This window comes from Narcine bancroftii, chromosome 6, assembly GCF_036971445.1.
Source record: "Narcine bancroftii isolate sNarBan1 chromosome 6, sNarBan1.hap1, whole genome shotgun sequence".
NCBI lineage: Eukaryota > Metazoa > Chordata > Chondrichthyes > Torpediniformes > Narcinidae > Narcine > Narcine bancroftii.
Window position 1 is genome coordinate 38,261,633 of NC_091474.1, and position 24,159 is coordinate 38,285,791.

A 24,159-nucleotide genomic window follows, 5' to 3' on the forward strand; every position below is an offset into this window, starting at 1 on the left:
CACATTCCAGATTTTATTCAAGCTTATTTGTAATCTTTTTGGTTTGACCATGTAGAAATTACAGCACTTTTTAGACATAGTCTCCTCAATTCAGGGCACCACAATGTTTGGGACATTTGGCTTCGCAGGTGTTTGTGATTACTCAGGTATATTTAATTGCTTCATTGGTGCAGGTATAAGAGAGCAAGGCTTACTTCTAAGCTTTGATCACCTTTGGAGATTGTAGTTGCCATTTTTCAACATGAGGATCGGAGTCGTGATAATGAAAGTCAAAGATGCCATTATGAGGCTGACAATTGACAATAAAACATCAAGAGACATCGCCCAAACCTTAGGATTACAAAATCAACAGTTTGGAACATCATTAAGAAGAAAGAGTGTACTGGTGAGGAACATAGGAACATAGGAAGTAGGAACAGGAATAGGCCAAAAAAGGCCCATCGAGCCTGCTCCACCATTCAATAAGATCATGGCTGATCTAATTTATGACCTACCTCCACCTACCTGCCTTCTCCCCATATCCCCTAATTCCTCTATCATGTAAAACTTTATTTAACTGAATTTTAAATATGTTTAATGAAGCAGCCTCAACCACTTCCCTGGTTAGAGAATTCCAAACATTCACTACTCTCTGGGAAAAACTATTTTTCCTCATCTCTGTCCTAAATCTACTCCCCCGAATCTTGAGACTGTGTCCCCTCATTTTAGTTTCCCCAGCCAGCTCAAAAAATTTTCCTACATCTATCCTATCCATACCCTTCATAATCCTATATGTTTCTATAAGATCTCCTCTCATTCTTCTGAACTCAAGCGAATAAAATCCTAGATGATTTAATCTTTCATCATAAGTCAACCCCTTCATCCCAGGGATTAACCTAGTAAACGTCCTCTGGACCGTCTCCAAACCCAATATATCCTTCCTCAAATATGGAGACCAGAACTCGACACAGTACTCCAGGTGCAGTCTCACCAGTACCTTATACAGTTGCAACATTACCTTCCTACTCCTGAATTCAATTCCTCTAACGATGAAGGCCAACATTCCATTTGCCTTCTTAATAACCTGCTGCACCTGCAACCTAACTTTTTGCAATTCATGCACAAGCACTCCCAAGTCCCCCTGCACAACAGCATGCTGTAGTTTTTCACCCTTTAAATAATATTCAGCTCTTTTATTTTTCTTGCCAAAGTGGATAACCTCACACTTACTAACATTGTACTCCATCTGCCAGACCTTTGCCCACTCATCCAGCTTAACTATATCCCTCTGCAGACTCTCCACATCCTCATTACAATTTGCTCTTCCACTCAATTTGGTGTCATCTGCAAACTTGGCTACACCACATTTTGTCCCCTCCTCCAAGTTATCAATGTAAATGATGAACAGTTGTGGGCCTAGCACCGACCCCTGCAGCACCCCACTTAGCACTCTCTGGCAACCTGAAAAACTCCCATATCCTGACTCTCTGCCTCTCTGTCAGACAACCAATTTTCAATCCAGGCCAATATACTTACCCAGACTCCGCTTTCCTGTAACTTACTGATAAGTCTCTTGTGCGGCACCTTATCAAACGCTTTCTGGAAATCCAAATATAAAACATCAACCTGTTCCCCTCTATCCACTGCACCCATTATATCCTCAAAGAATCCTAACAAGTTTGTCAAACAAGATCTTCCCTTTCTAAAACCATGCTGCATCTGCCTGATTGAACCCTTACGTTCCAAAAGTTTCACTATTTCATCTTTAATGACGGCTTCAAGCATTTTTCCAACTACAGACGTCAAGCTAATTGGCCGATAATTTCCAGTCTTCTGCCTACATCCCTTCTTAAAAAGTGGTGTGACATTTGCTGTCTTCCAGTCTGCCAGGACCTGCCAAGAATCCAAGGAATTTTGGTATATGACTGCCAATGCATCAACTATAACTTCTGTCATTTCCTTCAGAACCCTTGGATGCATATCATCAGGACCAGTTTCTCCATCACTACTTCCTTTGTAACAACTATTTTATCCAGGCCCTCCCCAACATTCGCATCCTTAACTCCACACTTGGGCATGCTGGACGTGTCTTCCACCGTGAAAAATATTCGGCCATTTCCTCATGTTTTGCTACCAGTTTTCCTTTCTCATCCTCCAAGGGTCCTATGTTAATTCTGGCCACCCTCTTCCATTTTATATATTTATAAAATTTTTTGCTTTCTGTTTTTATATTTTGTGCCAATTTACTTTCATAATCCTTTTTCCCATTTCTTATTACCCGGTTTGTAACCCCTTGTTGTCTCTTAAAGTTATCCCAATCTTCCAGTTTCCCACTGCTCTTTGCAGCTTTGTACACCTGCGCCTTCAATTTTATACTCTCCTTTATTTCCTTTGTTAACCACGGTTGATTTTTCCCTCTCTTGCTGCCATTTTTCCTGACCGGAATATATTTTTGTTGAGCATTACAAAATATTCTTTGAAAATCTTCCACTGTTCCTCAACTGTTTCATCAATTAGCCTGTGCTCCCAGTCCACTCTGCCCAATTCCTCCCTCATCCTATGATAGTCACCCCTGTTTAAACATAATATATTAGTTTTAGATCTAACTATTTCCCCTTCCATCTGAATGAGAAATTCAATCATACTATGATCGCTATTTCCCAGATGGTCTCTGACTATTACATCATTTACTCTACCTATCTCATTGCACAACACTAGATCCAGGAGAGCATTTTCTCTTGTTGGTTCCTTAACATGCTGCTCAAGAAAGCTATCGCGGATGCATCCTATGAAATCCTCTTCCAGACTCCCCCGACCAACTTGATTTTCTCTATCTATGTGGAAGTTAAAGTCCCCCATGACCTCTGCCATATCATTATTACATGCCTCACTTATCTCTCTATTTATTTCCTGTGCCACTAAACTATTGTTATTTGGTGGGTGATAGATAACACCCACCAATAATTCTTTCCCTTTGTTATTCTTTATCTCTACCCAAATGGACTCAACATTATGCTCTTTAGATCTTATATCATCCCTCACTACTTAATCTTTGATTAAGAGTGCAACTCCACCTCCCTTACCATCCTGTCTATCTCTTTGCACCACCTGATACCCTTGAAAGTTTAATTCCCATTTAGGGTCACCTTGTAGCCATGTTTCCGTGAGGGCTACCAAATCATAGGCGTGGGTACCGACTTGTGCCTCAAGTTCACTAACCTTATTTCTTGTACTGCGGGCATTCAAATAAAGTGCCCTTATGCTTTTTGTCTTCTTAATATCTAATGACTTCTGTAACCTTTTCTTTTGATTTTTCTGCCCACTATTTTTCTTTGTAATTTTCTTAACACTATCATTGATCCGAAAACTCACTGCACCGTCTGATTTTTTACTTTCTCGTCCCAACATTACTTTTCCTATTTTACTGAGCTCAGTAATCACAAAGGGACTGGTAGGTCAAGGAAGACCTCCACTACTGATGACAGAAAATTCTCATCATAACGAATATAAATCGCTAAATGTATGTCCGACAGATCAGAAACACTCTTCAGGAGGTAGGTATGGATATGTCAACTGTCCACAGAAGACTTCATGAACAGAAATACAGAGGCTACACTGCAAGATACAAACCACTAGTTAGCCACAGAAAGGATAGCCAGATCATAGTTTGCCAAGAAGTATTTAAAAGAGCCTGCAGAATTCTGGAAAAAGATCTTGTGGACAGAGGAGACCAAGATTAACCTGTATCACATGAAGGCAAGCTCAAAGTGTGGAGGTGTAAAGGAACTGCCCAAGATCCAAAGCATGCCACCTTTGCCATGGATTGTATCTTGCAATTCAAAAGGTTATCATTGGTTGGGACAAGCTTAATTACAGAATAAACTTAAGAAATTATGAATCTTTTTCTTCATCTCTTTACTCAACAGTTAAGGATACTTCAGTCACTAAAGGCAAACAAGAGAATGTTATGAGAAATTGTTTATAATGTTCCCATCCTTCCAATCATTGTTACATTAAGCAGATTTTAAACCATTTTGCTGACTGAACTGTTCTGTCCGGTTTTCTGGGTTGATAATAAACTGGTTTTTTTTGAAGTACACATTTGAAAATGTTACCTTTGCAACCATTCAACTTGGTAATCCATTTATACAGAAATTATTCCAAACTGTAGCGGACATATTAGTGCCACTGGGCATTTGGTGTTCAGATTCATATCTAAAAAGATGCACAATTTTCCAGATTGCCAGCTACATTCTTATTGGTGCTTCTGTTTTTGTTACTTTGCAGGAGATGCAAATCCCAAGGAAAGCAGTCCCTTCATTAACAGCACTGAGGTCGAGAAAGGAAAAGAGTATGATGGGAAAAACATGGCTCTGTTTGAGGTACAGTCAACCAATTTACGACCAAAGTCCATCAATGCATGTATCTGCTAACCTCTTCAACATTAATTACGCGGGACAACCATTCCAAAAGGTTTGCTTCCTGAAAATAAATTGGGGATTCTGACAGTCAACTTCAAGCTGGACACAAAGATAATTTCAGATCTGCTGTATCATGTAAGAGGTTGCAGAAACATTAAATAAACTTGTATTGAATTTAGCATGTTTAATCACATAATGATTGTGATTGTAACAGTGTCCGATCCGGGTGAAACCTTTCACCATGTTTGTCACTGACTACTCCCAGATCAGCAGGGATGAAGTCCAAGTGCGAAGGCAGAAAATGAATTTTCAATGACATATTTGCACTTCATGGCTTTGTATCCTTGAAATAGATTTAGGATATGACAGGAAATCACAAAAATAGGTTATATCTTTTAAAAAAAAAGTATGTGATAGGAAAATGTTAAGGTGATTTTCTGATAAGCAGCCCAAAATCCCTAAAATACATCCAAAAGTATTCAGGAAGCAAAATATTTGTTGTCCAGTGTTATAGTATACTGCATCAAACTGATTTTCCTATAGATTTCTCTAAAGGTTAGAACAAAATATCTGCCTGTTTTATTTTTTTCATGAGTGTTAACAAAACTTGTTGAGATTTTACAATTTCAGAGAGTGTTTTAAGTTTCCATTAAAATGTGGTAATGCATGAGGTGGGGTTTGGTACTACCAGAAAAATATACCAGGAAATCACTAGTATATTGTGGAGGTAACAGGAGAACTGCCTACATTGAGACATCTTCCTACATTGACATTCAAATAAAATCAATATCTTGAGCATAAAGCAATATTTGAAAATTTACCTGATAGTTTGCCATCACATTGGAGGGTTCTCTGCTTTCCCACCTCAAACCACACAAGCAATAAATTAGGTCCAACAAATTGTTCAATACAGTAAACTGAAAGTACTCCACTGAAGGAGAATTTGGAAAGATGTGTAATTTGGAAATAGTAGGAGAAGTGCTACAATCTGGCCTTGAACCATGGCAGTAGCTGCCAAACCCGACAGATAACCATCATTCTGATAAGTATCAATTTCAATTAAAGAGAAAGAAGCACATTGGTTGGAGATGCTCCACATTAGGGATTCATCTCACAACATTATTTCGTGAAGTGATTTACACAAATAGAAGAATGCATAATGGGGCCAGTAACACTAAGAATAGATCCAGAATTTTGACATATTCATCATTGTATTTTAGTGAGCATTCATTACCTGTCAGATTGTATACTGTTAGTGAAATGAATATATATTCAAATTTATTTTCAGAGAACAGATGACTAATGAAAAAGGACATTAAACTGAAATAAATGGGATTTGACTGCATATAATCCATGTCATTTGGCATAAAAACTCATGTTAAATCTAACAGTGCTTCCTTTTTCTTTTAACAAATATATGGGGTCAAGGAGAATTTGTCTCCACTTCAGTTCCATTGGTTCTGGATAGTAAAATGAGGCCCGTGAGTGATCCCTAGACATATTGGTTATATAAAGGACACTGTTTGACCTGCTGAGTTTCTCCAGCAATGTTTTTACTTCAACCACAGTGTCTGCAGAATTTCTTGTTTTACTTTTCCATTACTGCCATAGATGGGGCTACCATAGGAGGTTGTCCACAGACATTACCTTAGATGTGATTACCATAGGATGGGTAAGATATAATGGAGCTGGTGAGCTCCTTCTCTATCTTCCCTGGGTTTCCATGTACATCTAATGAAGAGACTCAAGGTTCTCAATACCAGCACCTGTGCTCCATCTCCAGTGTTAGTGGCTGTAAGTCAGCAATTCCCAAAAGTTGGTGAGGGTGTACATTTTACAGAGGCTTTCAGAATACCTGTAAATAATTTCTTTCATCTTGCCATAACAGAACTTATTGTAAAGTGCCTGCTTTGGAAATCTGAGTTGGACATGTACTGTATATAATGAGGCTGATTGGAACTAATTGGATCCTAATGAGGGCCTCTTGGAAATGTTTGTCTGGGAGAGGACCCTGCCATTGGTTGACATCCTGCAGGAAAATTTGGAGGACCTTTTAATGGCGGTATCTTTTTAAGATGCCCACTGTAGATAGTCCATGCTCTGAAGCATACAGAAGGACAATGATCACTTCTGCCTGGGAGTTAATGAGCTTTGTGCTGAGTTTGAGGACTTGGTCATTGAGGCACCTTCAATGACTCTAAAAGTCTGAAGTCGAGCAAAACTGAATTAGTTGTCACTAAGCATTTTTCCTATAAAGCTGATGAAGTGTTGAAGTTATTCCTTTAACTAAAGAAAAAATATTACCTGGAGTGTGTATTTGTGGATTTATTGTACTGTTCTTAACCAAAATGATGTTCTGAACCATTTTTAATTTGTCAAATTCATTTTATGATTACAATATTTTGTTTTATTTCCATCTTGCAACTTTAACAGATGTTTGAAGTTTCACTATAGGCAAAAAAAAGTTTAATCATTTGAAATTAGAACAAAAGCATATTTTTAAAAAACATGAATCTATGTGAATTTTGGAAATTTTCCTGTCATAATTCACAAGTTTTCCTCCCTGCTGAGTTGTGGATATTAGATTGGCAGGAGTTAAAAATTGGAGAACTCAATGATTATGCCATTAGGCTATAGACAACCAGGAAAAATAATGAGACACTGTTCCTCTGGTCCGTGATGACCTCCCCCTAGCAGGGGTAGAAGTTGAGAACAGTGTGGGAATGGGGAAGGAGTTGAAGTAGCTTGCATCTGGGATGTCCAGATGATCAATATGGACACAGCTTACACAAGGCTGTGATAATGTCATTTGCTCATTTTTGCAGTTTTGTTTTTCATTCAGCTGCTTTTTATTTCTAATTTTATTGAAAAGATTTTTTTTAAAAACAAAATACAATCAAATAACAGCAAGAAATTTTTAGATACATAAAGAAAAACCCTCTCACCCTCCCAGCCCTTCAGCCAGCTCCCTTAAGGGGAGCCAAATACAAAAACAAAACAGAATATATAGAATATTTCAAAGTATTTTCAAATTCATATATTCCAAATAAGAAGACCACATATTAACAAATAAGAAATAATTATCATGCAAGTTACATGTAATTTTTTCCATAGTAATACAAGCTCTTAATTCATTATGCCAACATACTATATTAATCTCCACATTATCCTTCCAAGTACTAGCTACATGTTTTTGTGCTACAGATAATGCTAACCTTACAAATGCAATTTGAAATTTATCCAACCCCAATCCCTTCAAAGAAACCATATAGCCCAACAAAAAAATCAATGGGTCTAGTGGTAGTTTAACCTTAAATAATTTTTCCAAGACTAATCTAATTCCTTCCCAAAATGGTTGTACTTTAAGACAAGACGAAACAGCATGTAAAAAAGTTCCAGTACGTAGTCCACATCGAAAACAAGAGTTTGAATTGCTAAACCCATATTTTTTCAATTTCTCTGGAGTCAAATATAACTGGTAAAAAATTATAATTAACCATTCCTTATCTTACATTCGTCACTTTAGTTACACTGCCGTGACACATAACCTCCCAATAGTCTTCAGGAAAAATATGAGTTAAATCACTTTCCCATTTAAGCCTAGATTTCTCCCATTCTGGTTTATCCATACTATCTTGTTACAATTGATACATATCCGAAATATAACCTTTCTTTAGTATAGAGAAAATCAAAAACTCAAATTTCATCAACATAGGTAAATTCATCTCTTTACCATAATTATCTTTTATCAAAGCTCTGAGTTGAGAGTACACAAATAAAGAATTTACAGATATATCAAATTTCTCCCTCAATTGATTAAAGGAAAGAAACTGTCCTTCTTCAAAGCAATCCTGAACTATCTTTATACCCTTAAAATTCCATCTCTTTAAATGATTATTAAACAATGAAAAGGGAATAAGTTGATTATGGTATAACGGAGTTTGAGTTGATAGTTTACCCTTTGACCCTAAAACCAAATTTCTTTTACCCCATATCTTTAACGTGTTTTAATACTGGCATATTACATTCCCATAATAAATTCATATTCCATTTAAGTATAAACTGATGTACCTCAACTTCAGAAATGCAAGCCATTTCCACCTACACCCAACTTGGTTGGTCCATATCCATCAATCTACTAACAAATTTCAACTGAGCTGCTTCATAATAATTTTGATAATGAGGTAATTGAAGACCACCCAATGCATATTTCCATGCAAGTTTATGTAAAGCTACTTGTGCTAATTTCCCCTTCCATAAAAATTCCCGTACCGCTCTATTCAAATCCTGAAAGAAACTCTTTGAAAGTAAACAAGGTATTGACTGAAACAAATATTGGATTCAAGGAAAAATATTCATTTTAATAAAATTTACTCAACCAATTAACATTAATGGAAGATCTTTCCATTTAATCAAATCCATTTTAATCCTTTTTAATAAAGGAACATAATTTAATTAATAGAAAGATGATAATCTACATTTACTATTACTCCCAAATATTTAATTCTATCTGACCATTTCAATTTTATAATATTTTAATATTCCGAATAGTCTCCTTCCCCAACTGGTAATATTTCACTCTTATCCCCAAATTTCAGCAAGCAATCGTGCAAATATTTCAAAGACTGCTCCAGTTCTGTCAAATAGACCAACACATCATCCGCAAATAAATTAATCTTATATTCATCATTTGCAATTCTCATCCCGTTAATCTTATCATTCTGCCGTATTGTCTGAGCTAATGGTTCAATAGCCAATGCAAACAAGGCTGGTGATAATGGACAACCTTGCCGAGTCAACTGTGTTAATTTAAATGGTAAAGAAGTTTGACCATTTGGCACCACCCTAGCAATTGGGTTTTTATATAAAGCTTTAACCCAACCAATAAAATAGGGCCAAAATTAAACTTCTCTAACACCTTAAATAAAAAATTCAATTCAACCCTATCAAAAGCTTTTTCTGCATCCAGTGCAATGACTATTGGGTGGTTGGGTTGCTGTCTAGATGCATTGACCAATGTGATCAATCTAAGAATGTTATCAGATGCATTTCTATTTTTAATAAAACCTGTTTGCTATTTGATCTACATGTATCAACTGAGGTAAATATTTAGCAAGTCTATTCGCTAATACTTTGGTCATAATTTTATAATCTACATTTAGTAAAGAAATAGGCCTATATGAAGATACTTTCAATGGATCCCTATCTTTCTTTAAAATCACAGTAATTATAGCACTCAAACAAGATTCCAGTAACACCTGATCCTCAGTTATTTGCTGTAGAACATCTCCAAATACCGAGGATAAATCTTCATAAAATACTTTATAAAATTCAGCTGAAAATCCATCATCCCCCGGTGACTTCCCATTCGATATCTCTTGTATAGCTTCTTTAATCTCGAAATCTGTTAATGGAGCTTCTAATTCCCTAACCTTCTCCTCCCCTAAAACAGGTCAATTTAATTTAGATAAATAAGAATCAATAGAACCAGCTTCCTGCTTTCCCTCAGAAGTATATAATTGTTGATAAAATGAATAAAACTGGTCATTAATTTCCTGAGGTTTATAGGAAACTATTGAATTCTTTTTAACAGCATTAATAATTTGCGATGTCTGTTCTGTTTTTAATTGCATGCTAATACCTTATGAGCCCTCTCACCTAATTCATAATAACATTGCTTAGATTGATTGATTAAATTCTCATACTAATGGGTTTGTAGTGTATTATAATGTAGTTTCAGCTTCGCTAAAGCTGCCTTTTTATCATCTGTAACATCTTTCTGAAATTCTTCTTCCAACTAAGTAATTTGTTTCTCCAATGTTAAGCTTTCTGCCACATATTGTTTTTTAACTTTCGTAGTATAACTAATAATTTGCCCACGCAAATATGCTTTCAAAGCATCCCATAATACAAAAGTACTACTTACTGCATTAATATTCTCAACCAGAAATAAACCAATTTGTTCCTTAACAAAAGTAACAAATTTTGGTTTCTTTAATAGCTTTGTATTAAGCCGCCATCTATAAGTCAATTGCACCACTTCCGGACTTGCACAAGAGAAAAACAACAGAATAATCTGATATGACACGACTTGGAGTACTCTACCTTGTAAACGTGCCGATACCAAAAAAAATCTATTCTAAAAAATGAATCATGTCTAAATGAATGAAAGGAGAAATTTTTCTATTTAGGATTTACTCTCCTCCAAATATCAATTAAATTCAAATCTTTCATCAAGGCCCCTATTTGTATTGCCATCTTTGATTTCCTTATACTTTTCAGAGACCTATCCAACAAAGGATCTAAAATACAGTTAAAATCTCCCCCAACCAAAATATTTTCCTCAGCCTGATTTAACAAGAAAAAAGCCTTTGACATAAACCTTTCATCATCCTTATTAGGTGCATAAATATTTAACAAAGTCCATGATTCAGCAAAAAGTTTACAATTCAACTTCAAAACCCTCCCTGCATTACCTTCAAAGGATTCTAATTCAAATGGTAATTTCTTATGACTTAAAATCACCTCACCTCTCACCTTAGAATTAAAAGAAGAAAATACATGACCAACCCACTCTCTTTTCAATTTCATATGTTCTTTTTCAGTCAAATGTGGCTCTTGCCAAAAGCAATATCGACTTTCATTTTTTTTATATAAGCCAATACCCGTTTACACTTAATAGGATTATTCAATCCCTGGACATTAAAAGTTGCAAAGTTCAAATTAGACATTTCAGTAAAAATCTACTATAAAATATTACTCCCCTTTCTAATTCCCTAAATATTCTAAACCCTCACCCCCTATATAAAAATACCACAAAAGCAAAAAAAATATAAACTTCCCCTCAGTAAACTATAAAAAGTAGTAACTCCCTAAAAATCTGGGTGTGGCAGATGACTATCAGGTTTCACTGTCATCCATCCCCCTCAGTTAGACTTTCACAAAGTAATTATTCAGACATATTCAACCCAGTGATTCCAATCCCAATGATTGTTCCGGGTCTTCAATATCAAGAAGACAGCATCAATTCAACCTTCTTTCTATTCTTTCCGTGTTTACCATTCTTTCCATTCACATTTCATTTACCCTCCTTTTAGGTGATGATAGTGGCGACTGACCATTTCCTCGCAGATCTCACAACGAATTAGCAAAAATTAATGCATCATGATCATTTTCAAAAAACTGAGAGTGAAAATTTCCATAAAAAACTTTAAGTACAGCCGGGTAACGAAAGGCAAACTTGTAACCCTTTCGCCACAACACTTCTTTAGCTGAATTAAATTCTCGGCGTCTTCTAATAATTTCTTGACTCAAATCCACATAGAAAAACACTCTGTTATTTTGAACCATCATTGGAGTCTAATTTTCCATGTCTTCTGCTCTGGAACTCGTAATATAATTTCTCTATCTTCATATTTCAAACAACGAATCAGAACTGCTCTCGGTGGTTGACCTGGAAATGTTTTTTTCCTCAATGCCCTATGCGCTTGATCCAATTCTAGACCATCCGGAAAAAAATTCCTTCCCCAGTACTTCAGGAATCCATTTCTTTAAGAATTTTACCGGATCTGAACCTTCCATATCTTCTGGAAGACCTACTATTTTTACATTATTTCTTCGACCTTGATGCTCTAATGAATCAATCTTCTTCAATAATTCCTTCTTCTGAATCCCCCAGTCCACGAAAGAGTCCTCCACTTTTTCCATTTATGCTCTACTTGATTCTTACATTCAAATAAAGCTTCTTCAATTTTTAAAAAATTATCCTGTACAGTATCTATTGCTTTTATATATCTACTAACATCACTTTTAACTACAGTCATATCTTTCTTCATAGAAGTCATCTCTTCACACATATTATTCATTTTAGTTTTCACTTCCATAAATCCTTGGTTTATCTGAATAGACATCTGCATTGACATGTTTTCCATTTGATGAGCAATCCCTTCCAATATTGTAAACACAGAATCCAGTCCAGGTTCCATCACTTCCCCTTGAGGCCTTCCTTCTCTGGTCTCAGTCTCCATTTCTTCCTGTATTAATTCCAGTAATGTTGAGCTCTCTTCCTCCCCTAACGCAGTGGCTCTTCTTCCAGTGTGGCTGCGGGTCTGGACACCAGTCAACAGCACTCCGATCTCGTCAGCCCACCATCTTTTGGGCACCCCCACAGCCCACACCTTTTCCAATAACTCACGGACTCGCGATGCACCACGCATGCCCAGCAAGGTCACCGACCGCGCAGGTGCGTCTTCCAATGCTATACTGCGCGCCCCTGGACCACGATGCATTAATTTTTGCTAATTGCCTAGACCACCAGGCAATACTGCGGGCTCGCAAGTCTGTCCTCACTTGGCCGATCCGCCCACGCACCAGGGCCGGCCGAGCTCATCACTGAACTGGCACCATCTTGCGAATGCGCGATCAGCGCCAGTGTAATACTTAGCCAAGCAAGAGTCCTCTGAGGCTTGGGAGCCCCAATCAATGACTCCGTGGCTTCAACTTGGTAGGTAGGCCTCAATTCTTCAACACTTTTATGAGATAATTTCTTTTGCAATTGAGATTTTGATTTCTTCATGTTTGTAGCCATTTCAATCCTCCACTATTCCAAAGTCTGTAAATACTATTTTTAACCACTTTTACAAGTTTTAAAATCGGGTATTTAGAAGTCTAACTGGGGGGAAGGTGGAACCACATGTCTTCCCTCTACGCCATCTTGCCACGCCCCCCATTCAACTGCTTTCTGATGCAATCCTGTTGCAGTGGTTATATGGGAGGATGTGAGGAATAGATTATCTCCTCTTTGCTCTTGCTCACTGTGTTTGGCCCATTGAACTTCCTTCAGATATGGCAGCATATTCCTACTGCTGCATGTTGTGGAGTGGTGAAACAAGTGCAGGTGCTACCTCACAGCATCAGCGACCTGGGTTCGAAACCTATCTTTAACATTCTCTGTGTTGAATTTTCAATTTCTTCCTGTGACTATGCGTGTTTCTTCTGGTTTCTTCCTATGTCCCAGAAATGTACGGGTTTGTGAGCTAATTTGAAATTGTCAATTGCCTCTGATGTGCATTTGAGTGGTAAACCCTGGAGAAAGTTATCAGGAATATGGGAAGAATAACATGGGTGAGGATAGGTTTAGTGTAAAAATAGATATTTTTTGGTTAGCACAGACACAGAGGGTCAAACGGTTTGTTTCTATGTTACATCTCTCTTTCATTGAGCAGGAATAGAATTTTCAGATCATTATAATGCTCTAAATCTGAAGCCATATATTCCATGTTTATTTGTGCTGCTTGAGGGTATGTTTACAGACAAATCTTTTCAATTATGCAGAGAATTATTTTCATTCCTGTCAATAGATTATAAGAAGCCCACTGTTTAAACTCTATAACCTGACTAAAGTTTGACACACTATTAGCATGGATTTCTTTCGGGCTCAGAATATAAGAGATCATGTTGACAATTAACAATATTCCTGTACAATTTTTTCAGGAACCTTATTTAGAATCTGGACAAATTGTAGGATTTTGCTGAATTTATTTTGTCTTCAATGTATCTTATTTTGGTCCAGAGTAGATTCATGTTTTGTTATGAGATTCTATTAATCTCAGAGAAACACTGTGTAAACCAAAGGACCTTTTCTAGATTAGCTGTTCATAGCATTAGAGTTCAGGTCACTGCATTTGTTACATTCACACATATGACCTGTATATTCTGATAATTTCCTAATGTGGTTATTGATTAGTCAGTGCAGCTCCAATCAATGCAGAATCAAAGAGCTCTTATTATTACCAAGAATGTTAATGTGTTTTTCCTCACTGTTATGTGTTCTGTCTGTTTTGCAGGAAGAAATGGACACAAGTCCTATGGTATCATCTCTTCTTAGTGGACTAGCCAACTACACCAACCTGCCTCAAGGGGTCAAGGAGCATGAAGAGGCTGAAAATAATGAGGGGACCAGAAAGAAGCAGGTCAAGGTAGAGGAAACATTGGAGCAAATATCTATTGTGTCATTAATGCTGCACTTGTTACCTGCTTTGCCATTTTACAATAACTTAAGAGACAGATTTCAACCTAATGCAAGTCCAGTGAAAGGATTATGATTCCAATGTTGTAAAAACGTGATGTAAAAAAAAATGAAATCCCTTTGAACTCCTAAGCTCCTAACAAATCATAGCTGAAGTTGTTTTAACCATATTGAGTATGGAAAAACTCCTGTCCCCTCCCTCAAAACATCTAGACCTTCATGTTCATCCACTGGCCCATTTATTTCTAGATTTACAGACAGTCAATTAAAAATTGTTCACTCTTTTCCTAGCTGTATTAATCAAACTATTCAAAGATTAATGACTATTTTTTGAAACAAAATAACATTTTAAAACTCTGCCCAATTTCTGGCTTGTGTTGCATGTGGTAATATGAAAATGCATTTAAGATGAAACTTTAAAAAAAAATGTTAACTTGCTAATTTCAGGTACAGTTTATGCCAGAATTGTCATCTCCCCAAATCTAAACACCTGTGGCAAGTGTGTGTGTGTGTGTGTGTGTGTGTGTGTGTGTGTGTGTGTGTGTGTGTGTGTGTGTGTGTGTGTGTGTGTGTGTGTGTGTGTGTGTGTGTGTGTGTGTGTGTTTGTGTTTCATGTTCATAAAAAAAGACCTTTAATAATTTGGAATTTTAGTCACTCACTGTAACTGTGGATGACACAATTTTGAAAAGAGTTTCTTAATTCTCACCGACTATGAAATGGGATGGAATGTTGCAGGAAAATAATCATAGAGAATGGGATTGCTCTGTGATCCTGCTTGGATTTGATGGCCAAACTAACCTGTTTATGTGTGGCAAGAAATTATGAGAAATATGGTAACGTGGCAGTGTGAGCAGTGAGAGAGACACACCCACCACGTTGAGGGTCGCTAACGACTGTTTTTATTCAGGTTCAGCGCGCCCCTTTAAGGGCAGCATGAGCTCAGTCACCTGGTGCCTTGTGATATCATAATCGCTGCCCAGGGTGCACGCTAGAAGGGATGCGGGAGTCAGAGAGAAACCTCTGACGACGCCGTTTCCCCATGACTGCCCCACCACGTGGCAATACAAATGGGTCTGGTTCGCCATGAGGATGTGTGCCGCCACACAACCGCCCCCCCTCCCAGAACCGGCTATGTGTCCTGTCACTTTGACGTATGGCCCTGGCGCTTCGGCGTGGCCATCTGCACCGGCTGTGATAAGTTCAGATGTGCCACCTTCAGGCGGTCCACCGTAAAAAGTTCCTCTCTCCTCCCCAATATCCAGGGTGAAGGTTCCGCCATATATAGGTAAATAGGTATGATTAAAACAGTGGTTTGTATGGCCCCTCATACGGCCGCTATAGTGGTGCACCTTGTGGTCCCCTCTGCCTGAAAATGAACTGGGCCGAGTCGAGCTCTTTAGGGAGAAGAAACGGCTGGGTGCCGTGGCGTGCCGAGGCTGGGGGAGCTAGGGAGGCCAGTCGCCTGCATAGGTCTGCCAGCAGGTTTTTGTCAGTGGCCGTGGTGTCAGAGTCTGGGCCGAAAAACTCACCCAGCAGGGAACGCAGTGCGCCATAGACCATATCCGCTGCTGAAGCCTGCAGGTCCTCCTTGGGTGCCGTCCTAATCCCAAGGAGGACCCAGGGCAGTTCATCCGCCCAGTCTGGTCCAGAGCGCTCACGACATGATAGAGCATCGTGGCATTTGAAGAGATGTTGCAGAGTTGAAATTGTGCTTCCGCCTGCCCGAACTACGTTCTTGGTCGGTGGGTCCAAAAGGGGGGGAAGCTTGATGGATACAGCGTTAACCTCTGCTGAATCCATGGTGTTTTGAATCCAGAAAAACATCTGGGCTCATCGGGGTCACCACTGTGGCAGTGTAAGCAGTAGAAGAAACACAGCCACCACGTTGAGAGTCGTTAACAACTGTTTTTATTCAGATGCAGTGCTCCCCTATAAGGGCAGCATGAGCTCAGTTACCTGGTGCATTGTGACGTCATAATCGCTGCCCAGGGTGGGCGCTGGAAGGGATGCTGGAGTCAGAGAGAAACCTCTGACGATGCCATTTCCCCATGGCTGCCTCGCAATGTGGCGATACAAGTGGGCCGGTTCGCCATGAGGATGTGTGCCACCACAGTAAATAATTGTATATCTGAACACATTCATTGCAAATACTTCAGCGACTGCAGAATATATTGAGGCCAAGTGGTTTATTGATAATCATTGATCAAGTATATTCAGAATAACATCATTGGTTCAGACAGATAATTAGTAATAGGTTTGTGATTTGTGAGTACGTATGGATTGTGAGTTATCCAGTGAGTGGAAATATCACAGAACTAGAGAGACTGGTTGACAATTGAACCATATATACCCAGGAATAATTCTGCGTCAAATGATTGTTAGGATTTAGGTTAATTCTTATTATTATGAGTTCTCTTTTGAATGCCATTCAAAGTTAGTGAAGTCACCACTCTCCAGCACCATCTTGCAAAAGAAAGAAAAGAAAATCACTTCAAAAACGTTGAGTGGATACAAACCACTCAAATCCCTGTATTAAGTCCCAGCCTGTAAATGACTTGCACTAACTCATCGCTTAATCTCTGTACCAGGTAAAGTAAAATAATAGTCACATCAAAGCTCGATAAATCAAAAGGGTTGGCGTAGCAGTTAGTGCAATGCCTTTACAGCACAAGCGATCAGGTCAGGGATTTGAATCCTGTGCTGTCCATAAGGAGTTTGTACATTCTCCCCGTGTCTGCGTGGGTTTTCCACAGGGGTTCTGGTTTCCTCCCACTATATGAAGCGTGCCGGCGGTGTAGGTTAATTGGGTATAAATTGGGCGGCACGGACTCTTGGGCCAAGCTGACCTGTTACCATGCTATATGTCTAAATTTTAAATTTAAAACTCTGGAGTTAATTGGGAGTTGGAAGAAGAACCCACTCCAAGTTAGACCAGGTTCCAGGGGGAAGTGACCAGAAAAATTATATGGCTCAGCATTTAGCAGAAGATCTGGCCCATTATGTGTCACACCACTTTGCTCTCTTAGACTCAAAATAATGTTTAGATTGTGCAAGGTTGAAAAGTTTAATAAACTAAATGTTTAAGATGTTAAAAAGATTGAATAGAACAATCATTTTTCCAATATATTATCAATGACAAAGGGATATTCTATTAATACTAAACCCAAGCTATTGAGGAAGTTGTTGTTCTTGGTACAAGTAATAACAATGTAGTATTCCAGATTCAAGATGGTTATCGTCATGTAATAAAACAGAAAATATATTACATGAAATTTCCTTCTGCCTACTCTAAGGCAAACAAAGAGGAGCCATTAGAATTGTCCAGTGCCCATTACAGTAAGTAAATGAGAAAGAATAGCAAAAGAGAATCTCTTCAGAGACTGGTGTTCTGCCCCAAGAGGCTGTCTTTGAGATTTTAAGATTGAAATTGATTGAAGGTTCACAAGGCTATTAACAGACATGGAACTAAGGTAGATAAATGGGGCTGAGTGACAAGCATCAGCCATGATTTAATTGAATGGCTGATGAGGCTCAAGGACAAGGATGGCCAAGCTCTGGACTCTTTTCCCCATAAATATGAGGATAGTGCAAACCATTACCCATGAATAAACATCTAGTTGAACACTAGTATCGTGTGGTATAGATTGAGAGCTTGGTGTTCAGATTAACTTTATTAGTTTTAGTTGCCAGCATGGAGACAAAGAGTTGAATCCAATGCTGTGTTCCAAGTTCCTATGATCTTAATTCTAAGTTGCTTAGAAATATTTTGTTTGAGGAAAAATGGTCATTGGCCCATTTCCTTTAGAGATATGAGACTGTGCACATAACGAGTCAAATAGGTACAATTAAAACAGTGGTTTTCATACCTTTTCTTTCCACTCACATTCCACCTTAAGTAATCCCTTACTAATCACAGAACACTTATGCATAGGGAATACTTAAAGTGGAATATGAGTTGGGGGGGGGAGCAGTTTGAAAACCATTAGTCGAGCAATTTTATCCTTGCAAATTCCTCACAGAATCTCAAGTCCAATTAGCTCCAGCTCTGATACTCTGTCTCATTTAACACAGAGGGGAAAAGTACAAGATTTGTATATTAGTGGAAAAAGCAAACAAGATTAATTTTCTTTCACTTCTGACATTAAAGCAGTGAGGCTGGAGAAAGTTTTATGGTTGCTAAAGTGACTGTCAGGACCCAATTCTCTTGGTGTCAAGTCTAAATTGAACTTAATTAATTTTGCTCACTAAGATAAGAAATTTGGAAAATTGCATGTCCTCTTATTATTTAACAAGAGCCTTAGAGTAGAAATTAGCCCAAACATTCTCACAATCTTTATACAAAATAGAAGCACTTCAATTTTATTATTCAACATTTACAGGGGTTATCTGATTTTTTTTTAAATAAAAAAAGCAACATGTGCAATAATGTGGAATAAATATCCAGGTAGTCCCTGACTTACGACCATAACTGGGACTGAAGGATCAGTTGTATATCGAAATGGACATAAATCAGAATTTTGCCCGCTCATATGAAATACCTAAGTCTTAAAGCAAATGTTTTAATCAAATGTTGTATATGACAAATATTACACAGATATATGACATGTATGAGCCAAAATGTGCGTACTTGCTTTGTTAGGCAGCATCCTGGGATCTATAGGTTGGGCATGGCCATCTTGATTTCTGTGTGCATGCACAACTCTTTAGTTGGCACATGCGCAGTGGGTTCGTGTATTGGAGTTTAGTTGCTGCGTGCACGGTGGGTTTGTGTATTGGAGTTCAGTTGGCGCATGCGCTGTTCTCTTGTTTTGGAATTCAGTTGGCACATGTGACCCGTGTATGTATGGATGGACTTAAGTCACATAGGTTGAAAGTTGGGGAGTACCTGTGTTTAGTATGAAGGAGATGAGAAACCGAATCTACCATAGACATGAGTACTTAATCTTCAATGCAGTACAGGAAGTGAATTACAAGGCTTGCCATTCATAGGTGAGATCTCAGGTTAATTTGAAGCCCATCTATCCTTTCAGGTGGTTGTGAAAGGTCCCATGATATTGTTAGAAGAAGAGTAAGAGAGTTCTGGTTGATGGTAATCAACCAAGATCACTGAAACCCAAATGATCAGGTCACCAGCTTATTTCTTGTGGTAGCTGGCTATCCCCAAATTAGCTGATGCTCCTCCTTTGTTGAAGCAGTAACTGTGGTTCAAAGGTCATTCTGTCAAGTAAGTCATAAAGTTCATGAAAGCATAATGTTAAATCCAAAGCCATCTTCTTTTAGTTGGTTGCCTGGTGGAGTAAAATAATACTGTAAGAAGCAAGTTGGATGCATCTCCTCTCCAATGTTTCTGCCAAAGAACTTTCCTCAACGCAAGGCAAAGCAACTAGAAAAGTTCACACCCCACCTGCACAATTCAGAAACATGCTGAAACTGCCTGACTTTAAGGAAGATGATGTGGCAATGTTACCTACGCATCATTTACTGAATGGTTGGCAAGGAGAGGAGGTTTAAACATCTTGTCCATCATTTGTTGCCCCATTACTGCTGGTCTATTCATCATTAGATCTATTTCACTGCCAATACTTTATACCTTTGCTGAGCAGAGTAACATTCAATTTAGATTATGACTTGGGAAGCCTTGGAACTTCACATTTTCCTCCAGTTTGATCCCTCATCATGTAGCGTAGCTGCCCTTACAGGTTCACAAATATCAACCCCTCAGCTTATAGATTTGAAGAGTATATCTAATCTTATGTGACAAGAAGTGACAAAGTTAAAGGTTCAGATAAACAAACCCTTCTCTTCCCATGGTGAAGATTACCCTGGATATTTTTTAAAATATTTTATTTAATATAAAACCACTTAGCAAACATATTCACAATATTACAAACTTAATCCAAATACATGTGTTATTTTATATATTAAAAAAGGAAAGTTAAAAAAAGAAAGGAAAATCTCCTCTAAATCCCCCGTCCCTATGTGATAGTACAAATTCTATCACCAATGTGTATATGTACAAAAATGGTAGTGTAGGATGACTGTGATTGGCTGAGAGTGTAGCCACACCTGGCAGGTTTTAAAGGATTGCTCCTCGCCAGACCAGGTCATTCTGGACTAGTCGACCTACTTGTGATACGCTCCAGTCTTTTAGTTAATAAAAGCCTTGGTTTGGATCAACAAGTCTTTGGTTCTTTCGACGCTCTCTACACCCTACAAACTAAAAAAAACTACAACAGGAGCACTTCACTTTCTGATACTATTATACCTTAAAAGATTCATAGAGATCCCCCCCCCCATAAGAGAAAGGGAATGTTCGAAATTCATTTAAATTTTAATACCAACCGTTTGTAAATATGTATTTCACACAAAATAAGATGTTTATCTTTTAAATTTTAAATAATTTTCTCATGGAAAACAACTCCGAACTTCTGTATGCCACCTTGGATATTCTTACACAAAACAATAAGCCATCTCCAGAATTCATGTGAACTAGAGAGAAGACCTTCACTGAGGAGCAGGAACTTGGTACCTCCCGTACAGCTGCCTCACTGACTCATTTGAATGGGCTTGTGTAGCAGAACAATGTCGTGGGCTTCCTATTTTGTGCACTTGTGGGTGCCTAGACAATTTTTGCAATATTATATAAAGAAAGTTTAATCTGTTTTGGAAACCAATATGTGAGAATAACCATTTTTGTTACATCTTGCATTGCTCCAGAAATTCTCACTGGCAATTCTGAGGTGTTATCCTCTAGACACACTCCATCTCCATTTCTCTGTGAAAATGATGGAACATCACTCACACAAAACCCTGAAGGTTGCTGTACCTGCTGCTCACTGATTTAAAAACTTCTGATTCTGATAGAATTAGACTGTGATCCAATGACCGAATAGAAAATGATATTTTCTCGCAAACCTGTCAGTTTTCTGATTGACTCACCCTGAAGAAGGAGAATATCTTCACGAGTGTTGTCAGCACATCATTTCTCCTTGGTCTGCAGCAGCATGTGTGTGACCCCCACCCCCACCATGAAATCTGGTCTGACTCCATCCCTGATAAATGACAGGTGCAGTAGCTGAAAATACAATCTCTGTCACATTTTATTTCTTAAGCTTTTCTTGGAAGACTTGTATTTAAACAAACTAAAAAAAAACAGTAGTAAAAAATCAAATTAATTTTATGTTGAAAAACTGATATTCCATATATGTCTTTGGATACTGAAGTTGAGAGGCTTCAATTTTATCAACTGAACAACTCGAGAAAAAATGATATATCTTTCTTGAACGAAATTCTTCCTGTTGAACTCTCTGTTGACTATTTTCAGTGGTGAATAATGTGCTCCACTTTGTACTGAATATCCTCTTCATAACATCAGTGTATGTTCCCCACACATTCTTCTTCAATATGACCTCAATGTGACAGATCAGTAGGTATACTGCATGCACAATTATCCATGAATAGATAAAAATACTGCTCTCATACACTGCCTGGATATTTGCCAGTGTACTGTCAAGCATTGGAGACTTGGCTGCCAGCACATTCCCTGGTGTGTTGTTCCTCAGGTCATTACCAGTTCATTCTGATCTACTTCATTCACGCAAAACTCCATCTTGGACATGAAATTCCCTGGGCTAGATGCAAATTCTGACAGAGAAATCTACAAACAATTGAAGGTAATATATAAAATATAAGGCAACTTATGTTTTAAAAAAAGATGCATCAAATCTTTCACAAATAATTTAAAAATTAAACAAAGTAAAACAGTGTTTTCTATAAGTGCTGCCTTCCCTTTGCCTGCTGTACATTCCTCCACAAAAGTATGAATGGGAGAACTTATTATGCACCAGATCAAACTGGGTGCAGAATCTGTTAGGTAGTTCCCAGCAATGTATAAGGGATTCCCAACTTCAGAAGCTGCTCTGGACTCCATGCAATGTGGAATCAAGCAACTGATTAAGACTTGGGCATTTGTTGAAACATGCCAAATTTCCACATTAGTCAACAAGGGCTTGAGGACCTTTACCATCCTGTATGATGTTATAACTCTCTAGCTATGAATGGGTGAGCATTAATAGATCCTCATTCTGATGGAGTGGTACAAAAAAGCAATTCAACTTGTTGAATAGAATGTTAGACTTTCTCTCCAGAAATCAAGAAAACAAAGAGATGGGATTCATGCAACAACTGCATAGGCAGCTAGTTAGGTTCATGAGCCCTCAGTCTCAGGAAGGTCACATTAGATTTATAGACAGTATATCAGCCCCTTAGCTCATGATGTGAAAGAACTCATGATGTGAAAGAGTGACAAAGCAGAAAATCAAATCCATTGAACCCTAATCTCAGTGCATCTGTACATAGTCCAGAATGTACTGGCACTTCTGTATGGGAGCACTAATGAGATCCCAGTCCAATTGACATATTTAAAGAAAACTAGTTTGAATAGCAATAACTAACGCTTCACCCAATGGCTGGCTATTCCTGACCAGCTCATAAGGTCCAAAATGTACTATCAGTTTAGTTCTAATTACAGACTACAGTAACCACTAGACTTGAAGCCTATTTTAACCATCTTATCTCCAACTTTCCTTAAATAATAAAGTGGCAATAACAGTTTGCCAATCAAAGGGTGCACCCCTTAATAGAAAGAGGTTTGGAAAATCGTAACTGTAACATCAACAATCTCCTCATGAAGTTCAGGTTTGGAAATCACTAAGGCCTTGAGATTTAGCTCAACTCAAAATGTTCTCAACCCCTTCCCCCACCCACCCCCCCACAACTCTATACTATTTTCTCTTGCACTGCGAACCCAAGTCCTTTTCCGAATCCTTGCAGGTTTATCCGATCATCATTGCCCAGCCAGCATTTTACCTGTTGCTGACAGTCTAGACTTCGATTGAGCTCCACTCCTTGATGTTTCAAGTAACATGCCTTCCTTATGCAAGAGAATTGATTAAAATGTCTGAGGTTCAATAATAGGGAGAATAACATTAATATTTGAATTCACAAATAAACTCACTGCAAACCAAACATTAAAGCAACTGAATGTTTTAAATAGTCAAATTGATATGGCAAGTATAGTGTAAATAATAAGGGATATCACTCCCTAAAATGAATTTTAATCCTCATGTATGATCTCTGAAAAGCCAAGATAAGTTTATTTGTCATCTGATTGTACAAATACAACCCAATGAAACAGTGCAGACACAACACAAATTCGGACAAATAATACATAGGCAGGACAAAAATTTTATCTATAAAAATAAATAAATAAATAGATTTTGTTTTGTGCAAATGAAAATCGCGAATGGTTAGTGTGAGTAGTTCCTTTGGTCGTTCAGCATTCTCATTGCCCATGAGAAGTTGTTGTTCCTCAGCCTGGTGGTGCTGGATCTGATACTCCTATATCTCTTCCCTGATGGAAGCAGCTAGAAGATGCTGTGTTCAGGGTGAAAGGAGTCCTCAATGATTTTGCATGCCCTCTTCAGACAACGATCCTGTTTGATTATGTCGATGGTGGAAAGGGAGACTCCAGTGATCCACTCTGCCACTCTTATGGTGCTGTGGATTGACGTCCGATCCATTTCTCTGCAGCAACCATACCACATTGTGATTCGATCAGCCAGGACACTCTTGATAGAACTTATATTGAAGGTTAACATAATGGTGGCCAGCAGCCTTGCCCATTTCAGTCTTCTCAGGAAGTGCAGTCACTGTTGCGCCTTCCTGACAAG

The 24,159-nt window shown here is 38.2% G+C and overlaps 1 protein-coding gene across 1 annotated transcript in view; it reads left to right on the forward strand.

The window, feature by feature from the left end:
* The window catches only part of slc12a5a (solute carrier family 12 member 5a), a 715,472-nt gene that overhangs the window by 499,855 nt on the left and 191,458 nt on the right, over positions 1-24,159 (forward strand). The window contains exons 2-3 of the mRNA XM_069884657.1: positions 4,267-4,361; positions 14,246-14,377. Of these exons, the coding sequence (XP_069740758.1) occupies positions 4,267-4,361; positions 14,246-14,377 (227 nt within the window). The remainder of the gene's footprint in view (positions 1-4,266; positions 4,362-14,245; positions 14,378-24,159) is intronic.